The 16434-nt window shown below is 36.3% G+C and overlaps 1 protein-coding gene and 1 long non-coding RNA gene across 3 annotated transcripts; one reads left to right on the top strand and one right to left on the bottom strand.

The window, feature by feature from the left end:
- Nucleotides 1–331: 331 nt before the first annotated feature.
- On the bottom strand, nt 332–1572 carry LOC110794996 (uncharacterized). 2 transcript variants are annotated; one of them, XR_002535183.2, is made up of 4 exons: nt 1187–1572; nt 1028–1094; nt 711–929; nt 332–601 (listed from the first exon to the last, which is right to left on the bottom strand). It is a non-coding gene; the product is annotated as an uncharacterized lncRNA (long non-coding RNA). The 2 variants fall into 2 exon arrangements; XR_008921278.1 differs by having other exon boundaries at nt 1028–1560.
- Nucleotides 1573–2150: 578 nt separating this feature from the next.
- Nucleotides 2151–13185, top strand: LOC110794989 (pyrophosphate--fructose 6-phosphate 1-phosphotransferase subunit alpha). Its single transcript, XM_021999964.2, has 19 exons — nt 2151–2338; nt 3691–3863; nt 5507–5619; nt 7399–7473; nt 7561–7674; nt 7765–7832; nt 8512–8595; nt 9364–9417; nt 9917–9997; nt 10093–10186; nt 10269–10342; nt 10511–10621; nt 10717–10761; nt 10851–10907; nt 11507–11611; nt 11699–11815; nt 11931–12034; nt 12457–12622; nt 12803–13185. The coding sequence occupies exons 1-19, from the start codon at nt 2249–2251 to the stop codon at nt 12929–12931; spliced, it is 1854 nt and encodes a 617-aa protein (XP_021855656.2). The 5' UTR covers nt 2151–2248; the 3' UTR covers nt 12932–13185.
- The last annotated feature ends 3249 nt before the right edge of the window (nt 13186–16434 follow it).

Below are 16434 nucleotides of genomic sequence, written 5' to 3'. Positions count from 1 at the left end.
ATGGATTTTGGAGAGGACCACGAAGTTATATGAGTTTTCAGAAAAATACTTTCCTAGAAGCTTGACACAAATAGAAGATGTAATTAATTAATACTTAATATACATAAGTAGTGTTAGTAAACATAACATATAAAGTAATTAAAATTGTTAAAAAAAATGGAAGTTATATATCATTGTTAGACTGTACTGTATATGTATACGATTATATCGTAATTAGATGTTATTAAAATTCGAATATAATTGTTAGATTGTACTGTATATGCCTGCGATCGTAATGTAAAATAGAAAATAAATAAAATCGAATATAATTGTTAGACTGGAATGTACACATCTATGATTGTACTATAAAATATAAAATATATAAAAATCAAATATTATTGTACACTTAGTTCGCAAAAGCCAAGCAAGTAATGGCTTCTTCCTATCGACATTAACTTCTTACAAAAGATATTGCTACAAGTTGTTCCAAAATATGTACTTCCACCTTTACATAAACTCAATTGCAATGCTTGATAGACTTAAGTTGAGCATTTCTCGTTCTAGAGTTGCGTGGAGAATCTTCGAGTTCAAGTGCCCATGCTACCTAATTAGTTCAGTTAACCTGAATAAAAATTACTTAGTTGGTGGAATGGACAGGATGCCCCTAATTGGTGCCTAAAACCCGAGCATGAAACAATACACTATTCAAATCCAATTTCAAAGAAACATACCTCTAGTAAAAATATACAGGATGCCCTTACTCTGCTATTTTGACTGCGTCAAACTTGCTGGCTCACCCTGCAGAGTGGAAAACAAAACAGAGGAAAAGAAGAGAGACGTAGAAAAGAGAAAATTAAAAATACTAAAGACTCAAGAGTCAAGACAGACGGTATGCACCTACAAATTACTGCACAGCCTCGCAACACCCTAGTACAAACACTCTCAAGCACCTGAAAAGAATACCCGCATCAGCATATACCATGAAAACTACAACAGTCCCAACCGCCGTAAAAGACCAAGAGTAAAGGAGGAACTTTTCACTGATTACCTATGAGTCAGTGTAATTAGAGAGTTATAGAAGATAAGCGCACCAAGAGTAAAGAAGTACCTTATACCTGAAATGAAGCAAAAAAATTAAACAATAGGGGGGAATGAACAAAGGGAACTTATTGCTTATTAAGAATAAGGCATAATCTTAAAAATATACTTGCAACAAAGCCTAGAAAGAGGAGAGAGATGAGGCAACGTTAAGGAAGCATCTTGATAATTTCAGAAACCCCAAAATTCAAGATGATGATGACATTGGTCATTGATGATTTTGTTTAATTAAACTCAATTTATTTTGAAGGGGAGTTAATTTAGCAAAATGATATGTTTAATGTTGAAATCAAATTAAGTAATTGAGCTAATTGTTTCATGTAGTATATATAGCAATTTAATGGGTTGTTAGCCATGGTTATTAGCTTAATTGGTCGACAGATGAGTGGGGAAGGGATGTTGCAACTTGCAGATGGGAGTGAGGGAGGAAGGAGAAATGAGGTAATTTTTATTTTTCATTTAATTTTAGAAATCTAGCAACATTGAAATCATGCCGTGTGGATTGAATAAAACAAAAGATGAAAAATACTTGTTTAGCAGGTTGTAAGTCAAAAGATCCAACTAAAACTAAGACCCCCTAAAGCTGGGATCGCCCAGGAATAATCAATACTCCCTCCGTGTTTTAAGGGATACACTTGGCCGGACACGTGTATTAAGAAAAAGATTTGAATGAAATAAAGTAATAAAACAAATGAGGTTGAGATAAATATTTTAATAAGTAAAACAAGTGAGGACCATTTTATTTTAGAGGGGTGGGGGTGTGGTGTAGTTCTGAAATTATTTGTTTAATAGGGTGGTGGGACATATGATATATTAAATAAATTATTTAATTAGATGATAGAGTTTATAAGTTACTAAAAATATAACATATCTATCTTTTAAATAAATACGGTCGAAAAAATATAAGTGTATTCGTTAAATAAATACGGAGGGAGTAGTTGTGATTTTTAAATTTAAAGTTGATGTCAATTTTTTTTCCAAAAAATTAACAGTAGTGGAAAGTGGCAATACGGTAAATAGTGGGTTGGACTTTCGTAGGCAAGGGGTTTGGTAGTACTTTGTTGGAGTCTCTCGGGTTATATCGCCGATAAAAAGTAGGTAAAACACTCCCATACTGAAAAAAACATACACAGACGGACTGAGAGAGACGACGCAGAAACAGCGAAAAACAATGGATTCAGATTTCGGAATTCCAAGAGAACTCTCTCACCTCCAAAAGCAACGTTCTCTTTACCAGCCTGAACTTCCGCCTTGTCTTCAGGTCTCTCTTTTCTCTCTCTCCCTATTTTTTTTGGTTTGAATCGTTCGGATTTCTTCATTTTTATCGGAGCTTTTTGCTTTAAATTTATTGTTTTTGTGGAGCCTGATTTGTGATGCAATAGTGTAGATCTCTTAATTCATTTAATTTTTCTTTTTTGGGATTTTTTTTGGTTGATTATGCAGTAAGTGAACTAGTGATGTTGAATAAATCAATTCAAGTAGTAGTTTTGACAGATCGCGCATTTGCAGATCGGGTTATGTATTGTGGATTTGTGATTAGATCATGATTTTTCGGCTGTACTAGTTTTTGTAGTATTGTTTATGACTTGGCTACTTAATCAGGCAGGCAATGTAATAGATCAGTGTAATCATATTATTATGAACAGGATACTAGGTTTGTTTGTTGATCCGGTTCTGAAAGTATACTAATTCATCTAATGGTGGACATTATAATTAGTATAAGACTTTTCCTGATAAAACTACTCCACATATTGATTCGTTACCGTAATCACTGTTTATTACCACTTACGTAATAAGAAACGTAACAAACTTACGTAATAAGAAGCGAGGAAAGGCATTCCTTGCTAACCCTACTCCAACTTTTCCCCAAAGTTGAGTATAATTATGTCTAGTAAAAAAATTATGCCTAGTAAAATTACACTCGCGTATTACTATTCTTATAGCTTTTTCTTTGTTCTTAATCTCAAAAGATCTCCTACCAAGCCTAACCAAATTATGCCTAGTAAAATTACACTTATAGCTTTTTCTTTGTTCTTAATCTCAAAAAGATCTCCTACCAAGCCTAAACAAAACCAAATCAAGCAAATTTTTACAATCTTAAACATTATTATTTAGGAAAATGATTTAACTTAGTCATTTGAGACAAAAGTAAAATGTTTATGCAAGTTAAACAAAATGAGGGGTAAAGAATGGTGTGAATTGAGAGTCGGAATGAGGAGGAAGGAAGCAGATGAATTTTCAGATTGAGGATGTACATATATGTGCTTGAAATGCACTGCTTATTACTTTGGTTTACTTGAGAAAATGATTTATTTGATAAGTTTCAGCTATTTGAGTTGGGATAAGGGGAATTAATCTATGATTTTGTTGTGCAAAGCCTCATATTATCTCATATACTAACTCGTATATTCATTTTAGTTCAAATGAATGGAAGCAACAAAGTATTCTAGTCAACCTAGTCAAATATACTAGTGCATTCTGAAAATTTTATTTCTCAAAGACATTCATCTTGTTCACTATGTAATATTCAGGGACTACAATAAGGGTAGAATATGGTTTCTTTGTAAGCTTTGTATTTTATTTAATTCGTCTTGTTCACTTTGTAATTTTCAGGGAACTACAGTAAGGGTAGAATATGGTGATCTGACCACAGCTATAGATCATGCAGATACCCACTCTATTAGTCGGTATTTTCCCCATACATTTGGTCAACCCTTGGCTCATTTTCTCAGGGCAAATGCTAAGGTCCCCGATGCACATATTATTACTGAGCATCCAACTATCAGGTTTGAGATTTGATTTTTTTTCTATGTGTTTTCAAAATTTGAAACAAGTAGTAATGCTTTAAAGAACTATTATGCAGTTATGTTAGATGCGCATATTATTACTGAGCATCCAACTATCAGATGTGAGATTTGATTTTTTTCTATGTGTTTTCAAAATTTGAAACAAGTAGTAATGCTTTACCTAAACCGATAATGTCCATAGCAGTTGCTCGCAACCTATGTGTTTAATTACCTAAATGTTCCTATTCCATCACTTTTTAGGTTTGTGCTTTGTCTCCTGAAGCCATTCTCTTTAAATTCGGTAACTTAATTTTGATGTTAGCAACTTGTGACGCGCTGATTATTTCCAAACCTATGCACGCTGCCCACTAGCGTTACAGTCATGTCGGATCACTAGTCAAGACTACCCGGTATTTTTGCTAGGCTAAGTGTGCTATGAAATTGGCTAAGTAAGGAAACTAGTAAGCAAGAGCGTTTGGAAAGGTTTTTGTATTGCTTGAGAATGATTACAATTTGTTGGTTGGCTGTACAAGGGGATGGGGTGCCCAAGTCCCTAGAGCCTTCTACTCTAAAATATTCTACACTACTCTTACATACAAGATTCTTGCCTACAAGCTTCTATATTGTTCCCACCTTCAAAGGAACATCCTATACACACACAAGGAGGTATCTAGAAACCTCTACACTAACCTGTACAACAATGTTCTAGACTCCCCTAAGCTAGAACCTTCAAGAAACAACCAAGTTAGAATGCTCAAGACCCATTTGCAGCACTCTAGAACCTTCGGACCCATTTGCAGCACTCTAGAACCTTCGGTGCACAACCAGACTGTCTTGCTGAAAAACCGGGCCTTCCGGGCCTCAAAACCAAAATCTAGCCCGACCATCATCTTTATTGGGCCATAATACGTGGGACCCCCAAGTTTCAGCCCATTTGGATATCGTTTGGTCCCCCAAACAACCCATTATTACGTTCCTGTCATGTGGGCGTTCACTAGCGTTATGGCTTATTCAAAATAAACCTCTACAGTGGGTGGGTGCTGCACTTGCGGCCAGCGCCCAGGCACACTCCTACAACCGCACACTCCTACAACCCACGGTGCTGCCAAGCGCCCAGTGCTAGTGCCTATGTCCATGCCCCATGATGCACCCCGATGCCTCAATGACCCACACGACCCAACTTCCGATAGAACACCATGTTGTCCGGTGGTGCCCAACGACCTTGCCGCCACCCTTGGCGGTGCACCGTGATGCCTTGCGATGCTTGTTGCCTTGCATGCTACTGCATGCGATGGTGTGGGAGGCCATCCGTGACGAATTGGTATATCTTGCTTATATACCATTGTTGTAGTCTTGTAGATCATAAAGTTGCCAGAGGCACAAATATACAAGTTCCAACAATACCCTTTTTGACGATCCTACATTAGCACTTGAGTAACTCAATCATTGTTGATGAGTCAATTTTGTAGAACTAAGAGATACTTGGTGTAACTATAGTATCATGTGTATGGAAAATTTATATAATAGTAACAATTAAATTTTAATGCACAAATACTATTATTTATTATGCAAGACTAGCCGTTATGCTGATAAAGATTGAGGTTATTGTTATTAATGTTAATTTTGAACCATGTGTTGAGCAGGGTGGGAATTGTCTTCAGCGGGCGACAATCTCCAGGAGGACACAATGTAATATGGGGTCTTTATAATGCTCTCAAGACACACAACTCCAACAATGTTTTGATTGGATTTCTAGGTAAAAAGAACGATTGTTCTGAGTTATTTAAGCATAAATTTCCGCCCCTTGTTGAATGGAGCACGGCGTTCTATCAGTTGTTTTGATTTTCGAAATGATGTTGTACATAGTAGTAAAGAAGAGATTCAGGAGGGAGTTCAATGGTAAAGCTCCTGGCTCTCAACCATGTAGTTAGGAAAACTGCGGTTTCCTTTCCCTCCACCTTACAGATCTGTACCATCCACAGCCAGTTAATTTCTGAAAAAAATTATTTGTACAGAAGTTCACACCGATTCTACCCTCAGTACCACGTATTTGGATCTTTGTTCTTGGGTTAGTTTGGAGAGTTAAATGAATTGCGCAACAATCACAGAGAAACCACGAAGAGATATAACTATGTCTAAGAATCCATAATTTACTTGATGATCTTTTGTTTTCCTTTTCTTCTCCCGTCTCTGCATTAATGTTTATTCTCTGTTTCATGAAATTCTTGGATGATTCTCCCCTTACAGTGTTTGTCTGTTTACAGCTATATTATTTTAGAAAAAGTTCCACAAAGCTAGTAGTCTAGCATATAGAGCAAGTGATGGCAGCTCAAGGGTATGCTCTCTGGAAAAAAGATCATTTATAGCTTGTTTCAGATGTGGGTACTCCTTTTTAGAGTTGTATTGATAGTGGGATGAGATTTGCGGGTTGGAAAATAAATTAGCTATTTGCTCTCCCATGCTAGGACATGTATTATAAGCACGTATTGAGTGAAAATGATAACAAAAACTGGAACTTCTATCAACTAATCGTCTTATGTGATAATTATTTTCTCGCTATGTGATGATTAAATGTGGGAGATTTAAGGGCCTTGGCACTGCTCCTGGAGAATCATTGCTTATCCTTTCCATTTCCTTGTACTAAATATGTGTCTTCACTTCATTACTCCATGCATTCATCTCTTTCTCACATAATAAACAAGCTGTTAAAAAGTTGAGGAAATCCCAATTTTGGATAGTTAAAGAGATTCTCTTTAACTCATTATGAACTTTGAGATTCCCTTGAAAGCAATTTTCTTACCTATTTTGGGATAATGTTATCTCCTACTTTTTGCAAAAAGGGTTTTCCTTTTTTAAGGATTTGTTTGTATTGGTACTTAAACAACACTTTATAGATGGTCAATTCAGTCTATATTTCCTTTTGGATGTTTGTCATTTCTGTAATTCTGTTAAAATCAAGCTCTTCTAGGTCCACAGGATGTGGATGGCTGATGTTGACCCTTTTGTCTTTTAGCAATTTGGCCCCTGTTTTGTTCAAGTGAGATGATGGAATTGTAAAAGTTAGTTGCTTTATTCAGTGCGGTTCAAGTTAGCTGCTTTATTCGGTGTGGTTCACTGTCTTTTGTCAGTGCAGTTGCTGGTTACATCCACAGGATTGGTTCTTTGTCAACTATATATACTGTTGTTACTTGTGTGGAGAATGTTTATCCCATTAGTTTTACCGCTTACGTTTCGCTAGATGGCTGTTAGTCTGTTTACTGTAATTTCTCTGCGGTTCCCTTTTATGTGGAAGCGGAGAGCTAGATGTAGAATGCGATTCTTTGGTGCTTCGTGGGGAAGAAAGTTTGAATATTTTATTTGTGGGCCATGGCTGTGTCACTGTGTGTATAGATGAACATATATCATGAGTATATATTCCTTTTAGTTGTTTGGTCATGAGTCAGTCATGACTGCATTGGATTGGGATCTTGTTGGTGCCTTGGTGGCCTTGTTAGAGATGGTGTTTACTAAACCACTGTGCTTTTTCCGCTTGCAGGTGGTACAGAAGGTTTGTTTGCACAAAAGACTCTTGAGATAACAGATGATATTCTGTCTACCTATAAAAACCAAGGTAAGGATTCTCATTTTGACCATAAGAAACCTTCTTAAGTGGATTCTTCTACTTCTCTTCTCATGTACTATTATTTTATTTTTCAAGGTGGTTATGATTTGCTGGGAAGGACTAAAGATCAAATAAGAACAACTGAGCAAGTTAATGCTGCACTAGAGTCGTGCAAGGCTTTGAAGCTGGATGGCCTTGTAATCATTGGAGGTACTTCTTATAGAAAGTTTGGATCAAAAGACTAAATTCAGCTTTCAGTACTGATTGGTCTCTTATTTTGTGTTTTCTTTTCTTTTAAAGGTGTAACATCAAATACTGATGCTGCTCAGCTTGCTGAAACTTTTGCAGAGGCAAAATGCCCAACAAAGGTTCCTAGACTTTTTTGGTGTTCCTCCTTGGTGTTATTTTTTTGCCAGCTTTAAATTTATCATTGTATTCAGTGGCGTATCCAGGATTTAAAAATAGGGTGTGCAGAATTGTAATAAGTAACAAATTTTTATAAATTAAATAAAATATATATTTATGAATAGCAAAAACTTGATTAAAGATAACATGCATAGTTCATTATTTAGAATTTTAATGCAAAATCCTACACATTTAGAACCCTGTTGTATAGATTTTAATTGTGTAAAGACAAGTAAAGAAAAAGTTTGGCAAAAACGCTAGTGGGAGGAATCGAACCCGTGTTCATGGGATTACAAAAATCAAAGTTTCATCTATTGAAACCACTGAGACTCATGACATTTATGACTATCTTTGGGAATAATAATTACTTGTTGTATTGACTACCAGATTGATTTTTCGGTTTTTGAAGCTTTTTTTTTAAAAAAAAAGCAGGGTAGACATTTGTCTACCCTACTTACACTGTAGATCCGCCTCTGATTGTATTATATAGTAATTGTATGGACCATTCTTGTTAGAGTTGTTACATTAGCAAGCTTCAAAATTAGAAGTTACAATGATACTTTCCACAATTTTCCACTCCATGTTCGGTACCCCTCCTCCTCCTCCTCGTCTTCAATTAGTGAGCAAGTTTATTTTTTGCAGGTAGTTGGAGTTCCAGTTACCTTGAATGGAGATCTGAAAAACCAGTTTGTTGAAACTGATGTTGGATTTGACACCATATGCAAGGTATTGATCCACAATCTTGATTTTCATGAGTTATGACAGTTCCAGTAAGCGTTCCTAAGCAAGTTTATGTGCCACATGTCGCTCTGCTTGTGAGTTTTTCATTTGATGTAATCTTCATATTTTCAAAACTTTAGAAACATGGTTTGTACAAGAATTGAACCCCCGACCTCTAGTTTTAACAGTAACGTCTTTACCACTAAGCTATGACATGTTACATGTTATCATAAATGTAATAACAAAGGACTTGATTATACAATTTCCAAAAATAAAATAAAAATGATATTAGTGCAGTAAGCCGACGGGAAAATTTCCCGGGGCCCAAAACTAGTTCATTGATTAAACATTAGTTTTAAGTACTTGGGGAGAGTTTCGAGACTGACATAAATGTAGACGAACTAGGCCTGTGTATAATCAGATTGAAAGGAGGGGGTGGGTAAGGTAATTAATTTGTTTGATGATGGATACTTTACGTTTGGGCGAAACTGTGACCCACAACATTGGGATTTGGGATGCTCTAGTGCATGGATACTATATCCCTCCCCCCCCCCCCCCCTTCCCTTCTCCCCCATCTTTCTTTTTTTCATTTACTTTGTGTCCCTGAAGCTTTCTTCCTTCCCATGGGTTGCTTTGTGGATTTCTTTTTACACACACGCGCATGCACATACACATTTTTGTGCAAGCTTTAGAACATCTTGGTTTGTTGAGAACCGGAAGGGTACACTTTTGGCACCTATTTTATAAAGCTAATTGTTCTTACTTCTGATGTAGGTCAACTCTCAGCTCATTAGCAATGTTTGCACAGATGCGTTGTCTGCTGAGAAGGTAATTTCTTATACATGTTAATCTTGGAGTATCACTAAGTTATTTAGAAAAATGAGAATTTTGAAATTCACAAGTCATTGGGAAATATTACAAGATGATCTACTTTGGCGCTGGTGGCACATAATCACATTGCCTACTTCCGAAGCTTTTCATTGTTTTTGAGTTAGTGAAACTTCAAATGTAGTTCCCTTTTCCGATTCAGTTTTCGTAAATGGATGCATGCATGCTCAGACATAATGTAACCTTGAATGTTTACTTTACTCAGTAGGCTTTGAGCAAAGACTTTCTTGGTAAGAATTGTCTTGGCTTTGAGCAAAGAGTTTCTTGATTAGAATTGTCTTTTCATTCTGTTCTTGACACAGGACACTTGCTCATGCTTATGCAGTAACACACATATTTCAAAAGCCTTTGTGCTGTTTCTGCTCCTAAAATCATATTGTTTCCTCTATTGGATCTTTACTACTGTCTGGAAGACTCATCAATGTTAGTTCTTTTCCAGTATTATTATTTTATCCGGCTCATGGGCAGAAAGGCGTCGCATGTTGCTTTGGAATGCACTCTCCAGTCACATCCCAATATGGTCAGCTACCTTTTCTGCATTGCTATACGATCTTGTTAGTACCTGTTGGATATAAAAGATCATCCTTTGACGATGTCTATTTGTGCTTTACTTAGGTTATTCTTGGGGAGGAGGTGGCTGCATCAAAACTAACTTTATTTGATTTAACAAAACAAATCTGTGATGCAGTTCAAGCCAGGGCAGAAAAAGGTTCAATGCTTTCTTTCTTTCTCTTACTTGCGTGGATATAACTTCCGCTTTCTAATTCTTTTTTGTTGTTTTTGTATTCCAGACAAGAACCACGGGGTTATCCTACTTCCAGAAGGGCTTATTGAAAGCATTCCTGAAATTTATGCCCTCTTGCAGGTATGCAATTATAAGATGCTTTGTTGACATCTAATATTCTACAAATGCCTTTCTTTGCTTAGTTTGGAGATCTTTTCTCTTTAACCTTATTTGTTAAGATGCCTTTATCAATATCCAAGCTTCTTGGTCTGTGTTTTTTTATGCATGTTTTTCATGATGGCTATGCAGGAAATTCATGGTCTCCATCGACAAGGTGTATCTATTGACAATATTTCTTCTCAGCTTTCTCCCTGGGCATCTGCCTTACTTGAGTTTTTGCCACCTTTTATTAAGAAACAGGTTTACTCCTAATATCTACATTTTTTCGTTAGAAAATTTTTGACTATAGTATGGAGTCACGTTCTATTACTTATACTAGATAAATTATGTTGCAGCTGCTTCTTCATCCTGAATCAGATGATTCCGCTCAGTTGTCGCAGGTGCTGGCTTGGTGCTTTTTATCTTTTAAAGTGGACACCATTTCTAACTGTTTCACCCTAAAATGATATATTTGAACTATTTTCTGCAGATTGAGACAGAAAAACTCCTAGCACATCTTGTGGAGACAGAAATGAATAAGCGTTTGGTATGAAATCTAAAACATTACTGGATGGTTTCTTACTTTCTTATACCTTATCTTTAGGTTTTTAAAGTTACTTGAAGCTCCTAAAATGTTTAGAAATTATTGTCACGGACTAACTCATTGTTTCTTTAAAGTTAAATTTCTGCAGTGAATAGGTAATGTAGGCACCTAAATTCAAATGTCAACAATTGGCTAACTTAATATTTTGTGGCTTGCTTAATTTTTATGGCCTACATGAGTAAAGAATGAAACGACATACTTCAAAGTTGTTCAAGCCCTTCAAGGTCCCAATATGCATGCGAGTTAAATTCTATGCACTTCTCTTTTAAACAGACAAATTAATGGAGAAACTAGCATGGATTGAGCTATTATGTTATTTTCTAGTTCTGTTTTGTAGGAAGGCTTTTAACACGTGCACTTTTTTTTTGTCACAATTTTTAGGCCTTCATTTTAGTTTAGTCGCATCTTCAACTATAATATGCTTAGTTGAATTACTTGGATGCTGAATTACTTGAATTGTTATATGGTTACTTGTGGTCTATGATTGCTTTGGCATGCCTATTACTGCAAGTGTATTTAATGCCCTACTCTCTTTTTGGCAGAAAGAAGGCACATACAAGGGAAAGAAATTTAATGCCATCTGTCACTTTTTTGGCTACCAAGCTCGTGGATCGTTACCATCAAAATTCGACTGTGACTATGCATATGTATGTGCCCGACTTTTAAATAGGTTCAGTTTTGTTGTGGTATGTGAAAGATGATTCTTGTTTATCATTCAATGTATCTGTGTGCAGGTTCTTGGACATATATGCTACCATGTCCTTGCAGCTGGCCTGAATGGCTACATGGCAACTCTTACCAACTTGAAAAATCCTCTGAATAAGTGGAAATGTGGGGCCGCGCCATTGACAGTAAGGCTTCATTACTGCCCATTCAGCGATTTGTTATTGAGCTTTCTCCAGCTAATAATTTAATTTTGGAACTATGTAATTAAAAAACCTGTTAATTGCTTTATGATAAATCCAGGCAATGATGACTGTTAAACGCTATTCTCGAGGTCCTGGTACTTTGTCTATTGGGAAACCTGCTATTCATCCTGCAACGGTTGACATGAAAGGCAAAGGATATGAGTAAGTGTCCCATGTGTGATTACTATTGGTAATTTTGGTCGATGTAAATGCTTTTATAGCTAAGATATGTCGTACTACTACAGTGTATGTGAACACATGGATGCTGGACAGTTTCCTACAGTTTTTCCTCACAGTATAATAGAATAATTTAAAAAAGTAAACAATTAAATCGGATTCCATTGGATTGTACCAACAAAATGGATTGCTAAGATGCTAACTCTTGCAGAGTATTTCTTATTCTTAACTACTTCATCATCTTGCTATCTGACATTTGGATTCTATGAAATGTTTTTATGGGATTCATCTATTTTTTTTTAAATGGTAGTATATCATTGAAAATAAATGAATCCGAATCATAATAGGTAATTCCATATGTGTCGATTTTGTTACGATCCTCATTCATTTTGTTGTCTCCTCTGTAGGCTTTTGAGACAGAATGCTACTAGGTTTTTGATGGAAGATATCTACAGAAATCCAGGCCCTCTTCAATTTGATGGCCCTGGTGCTGATGCGAAGGCTGTTAGCTTGTGTGTGGAAGATCAGGATTATATGGGCCGTATCAAGCAGTTGCAAGAATATTTGGACAAGGTACACGATCCTTAATTTCCTATCTTTCTGTACAACCTAGATACTATGTCAAAGCAATTGGAATATATGAACTGTTTTTTTGACTGTTTCTTTCACTTTAGAACTATATTTTTGCCTGCAGTAATAGATGCTTGAAAATGCCTTGCTTATTGTTTCCTCAACTTGAAATCTTACTTCCAGGTACGAGCCATTGTGAAACCGGGATGTTCACAGGATGTTTTGAAAGTAGCACTTAGTGCCATGGGTTCTGTGACGGATATTCTGACTGTTATGTCATCAAACTCCAACAGTGGGCAAAAGATCCTATAACTAATGTGAATGATTCAGTCTGGGAAGATCTTTCACAGCAGTTGCTGCAACTCCATTCTAGCTATCATCAGTGCCGAGTTAGATTGCTATGTATGAATTCTGATGAACACTAGGAGACCCTTTTATTGTAAGGTTCTCTTTTAAATTTTCCCCAATAGATGTTTTCAGGTGAATAATTGTGCGATAACAGATTGAAGTTTTGGAATGAGCAGAAATATCAAATGGTTATTGCAAAAACCAACGGTTGAGGTGTTCTTTTGTGCATGTGTTTATTGTTTGATCAAGGGTCCATACTACCACATACAATATTTTTTTTTTTTTGAAGGTTACTACCACATACATAATCTACATCAATATAGATTTTGGCATAAACAGAATGAACGATTTGTGCTGAAAACGGGTTCCGGTAGGGAAACTATTTGCTACCGCAGTCCGTTGGAATTTGCGTTTATTGTCAAATGTCCTAATGGTCTGTTTGGATATCATCATTTCATTTGAAATGATAGAATTGGACCAAATACCTTGTTTGGTAATTACAAGGATTTGAATTTGAATTTGGCCCAAATTTAACACAATGAAAATTAAGTCCAATAGTTTGCATTTGAAACCCACACTAAAAGGTCGTCATTTGAAATCCAAACTGTTGTCTCTCTAGGTCGTTTCTCCCCTTCCTCTCTCCTCTGTTCCCTGACTCTCTATGCACTGTCATTGAAGGACCTTCTTCCAACCTCAAATCTTGATTTGCTCTCCTCTCAACCTCCATCAATCCTCTCTCCTCTTGATTGTCTACTCGACTACCTCCTTCCCTCGCAACCTCTTCACCGCCTCACAACTTCTTTGTCATCGTCGCCTCATCACAACATTTTTGTCGCCGCCGCCGAAGAATGTTTATAGAAGATACCTAAATATCCGGAGGGAGATAATCGCCGCTAAACTTGACGGAGTTTCAGAATTTCGATGGGATTCCCAAAGACGACACGTTTTGATTGAGAAAGAGATTATTACTGTTAATTGTTCTATTTAATTGTTTTTCATTAATACATTTATTAAATTTTACTTCATACAATTGTACTGATTATTCAATGATCAGAGTTATTAAATTATTGAGAGTGGAAAAAAAATAAAAATAAGCTGACATATATACATTGTGCTGGAAATATTTCGTTGCTTGGTAATCAAGGAGTTAGTTTATTACTCCGTATATTGTATATCTATATGAAAAAAAGAGTTAAGATGTTAGGATAATTAATTTATAATTTGGATGAAATAATCAGTGTATTAAACCTTTATAGCTACAGAACTTTAATTCTAGAAGTCAATTGAATGTCTTTGATTCCAAAACAATGTATTAAAATTTGAAATTCCAAAATTAAAATTCATATGTTTCCCAAACACAAAATTATGAATTGAATTCCATAATTTCAATTCCGTAATTTGAAATGAATTTCATGTTCCAAACACTACCTAATGTTACTCCCTATTTATTTTCTATGGGGCTCACGACAATTTGGCGAGTTACCCCGACAAATCACCATTTCAACTGTTTATTTTGTCTTAATAAAACCAACTCACTGTGACTAAGCAAATTCACGTGCACATGACGCTCTCCACTTCTGTACAAGGTTTGAAATTGTGATTATTGAACGTGATATCAAAACTCAACAATGGAAATATCAAACCTTAACAATGGAAACTTAAATGTTGGGGTAATATTCTCAATTTCTTAAATTAAATTAAAGGGACTATTAAATTAAATTTCATTAATTATTAACCTGAGTTTTCTGTGAGAGTACCTCATAATCATGGCATGAATTTCGGCAACTATCTCCTATAAGGAAATCAATAAAGACCACAAACCTTTCCTTCTGCACCTAACAATGATAGGTGGGGAACTCCCCAAGTTAACTATCCTCAAGGCTAGCATGAGCCACTAATGAGACACTTGGAGAGTCTGGTACAAAGGCTAGTAAGCGACCGTCTAGGTACTACGACAGAAGCAGTCATGGGAAAACCAATGTACCGATGGCTAATTGATGCTTACCCTCTGCCTAGAATTATTAGAATGTCGGACTCTATTTTCTTTTCTGAAGATAATGATGTCTCTGCCAATGAACATATTATTAGATATGAGTGTCAGTGCAAAGATTTTGACAATGACTACCAAAAATTGAAAATGCTCGTCTATTCTTAATGGGAATTGCTTTTCAATGGTCCGACTTCATTAACATAATGACACAATACATAGTTGGGATGCCATGGCTAGTAAGTTTAAGAGTCACTTCGTTAGAATAGTAACCAGAGTCACCATAAATGATTTGGCTAAAATTCAACAGAAAATCGGAGGGTCAGTACGAAACTATCTAATCAGGTTTAAAAAAGCCAAAACTAGATGTCATGTTAGCATCCCATAGGCAGAATTCGTACATATGGTTCATAATGGGTTATTTATTCTGTTCCATAAAAGATGAATGGTTCACTCTTCGGAGATTTCTCAGGCATGGCCCAAGCAGTCACCCGCTTTAAGACAACTTTGCAGGAGGAATCTAACCTCAGACACAAAGCCTATTACAATGACATTGACGATTATGATTTTAACATGACAGCCGAGGTTGACGTAGGGCAATTAATTGCGGGTCCACCCTTTAAATGTATTTTGATGGAAAGAAAAGAGTCAATGGCCACTAGGGATCTACAATCTGGCCAAAAATAAACTTTTACTTTCAATCTTAAGAAAGTGGATGAAATAGTGAAGATAAAAGTCAACAACAAACAAATAACCCTGAAAAAAAAAAAAGGGAAAGTCTTATGTAAATGGCACAATTCATTTGCACACTACACTTCTGAATGTCTACATTTTAGAAATCATATGCAGGATGCCATTGATAAGGAAGAAGTTATGTTTCTTGATAGTGAAGGAAACCTAGCCACCGCAGTCGAGATTGAACAAGAACATTATGCTTTTGTACATGATTTTGACGATAATAATGTGTGTGCTACGGCTGACCTAGAATTTCCCATGTGTACACAGGAAATCAATGACATTACAACGTCTAATGTTCGATACGTTGGTGGACGACAGAATCCTCATCATGGCTAAATTTACAGGTGATGAATGATTCGAAGATATGTGCAGATGGCACATGAATTTGACTCACACTACCCACTAATGTCATGCGTTTAAGGGGTTTGTATCCAAACAGTTGGAAAGGAACAACATCAGACTCTCCCCTGAAGAGAGTATGTCCTTGAAGATTGAGGAGTTCCTGGCTCAACGCCAAAAGAAGATAGATAGAGGCAAAGAGTTGAATTAAAGGAGAGCGCCAAGACTTATAAAGAAGCACTGGAATCCTATCTCTACAAGCATCCGCAGTAGAAGAACAAAAGAGGTTAAACCACAGCTTACGCCCTTAATGGGCTGACAAGTTTCACTAGCTATGAGATGGTAAGAATGCAGATCATCCCTAACGACGCGGAGTGGTTACCATCCTACCACAAGACTGCCT

Source organism: Spinacia oleracea, chromosome 5 (assembly GCF_020520425.1).
Source record: "Spinacia oleracea cultivar Varoflay chromosome 5, BTI_SOV_V1, whole genome shotgun sequence".
NCBI classification, from domain to species: Eukaryota; Viridiplantae; Streptophyta; class Magnoliopsida; order Caryophyllales; family Amaranthaceae; genus Spinacia; species Spinacia oleracea.
The sequence above is the reverse complement of the archived record's forward strand: the minus strand, read 5'-3'. Positions and strand labels throughout refer to the sequence as shown.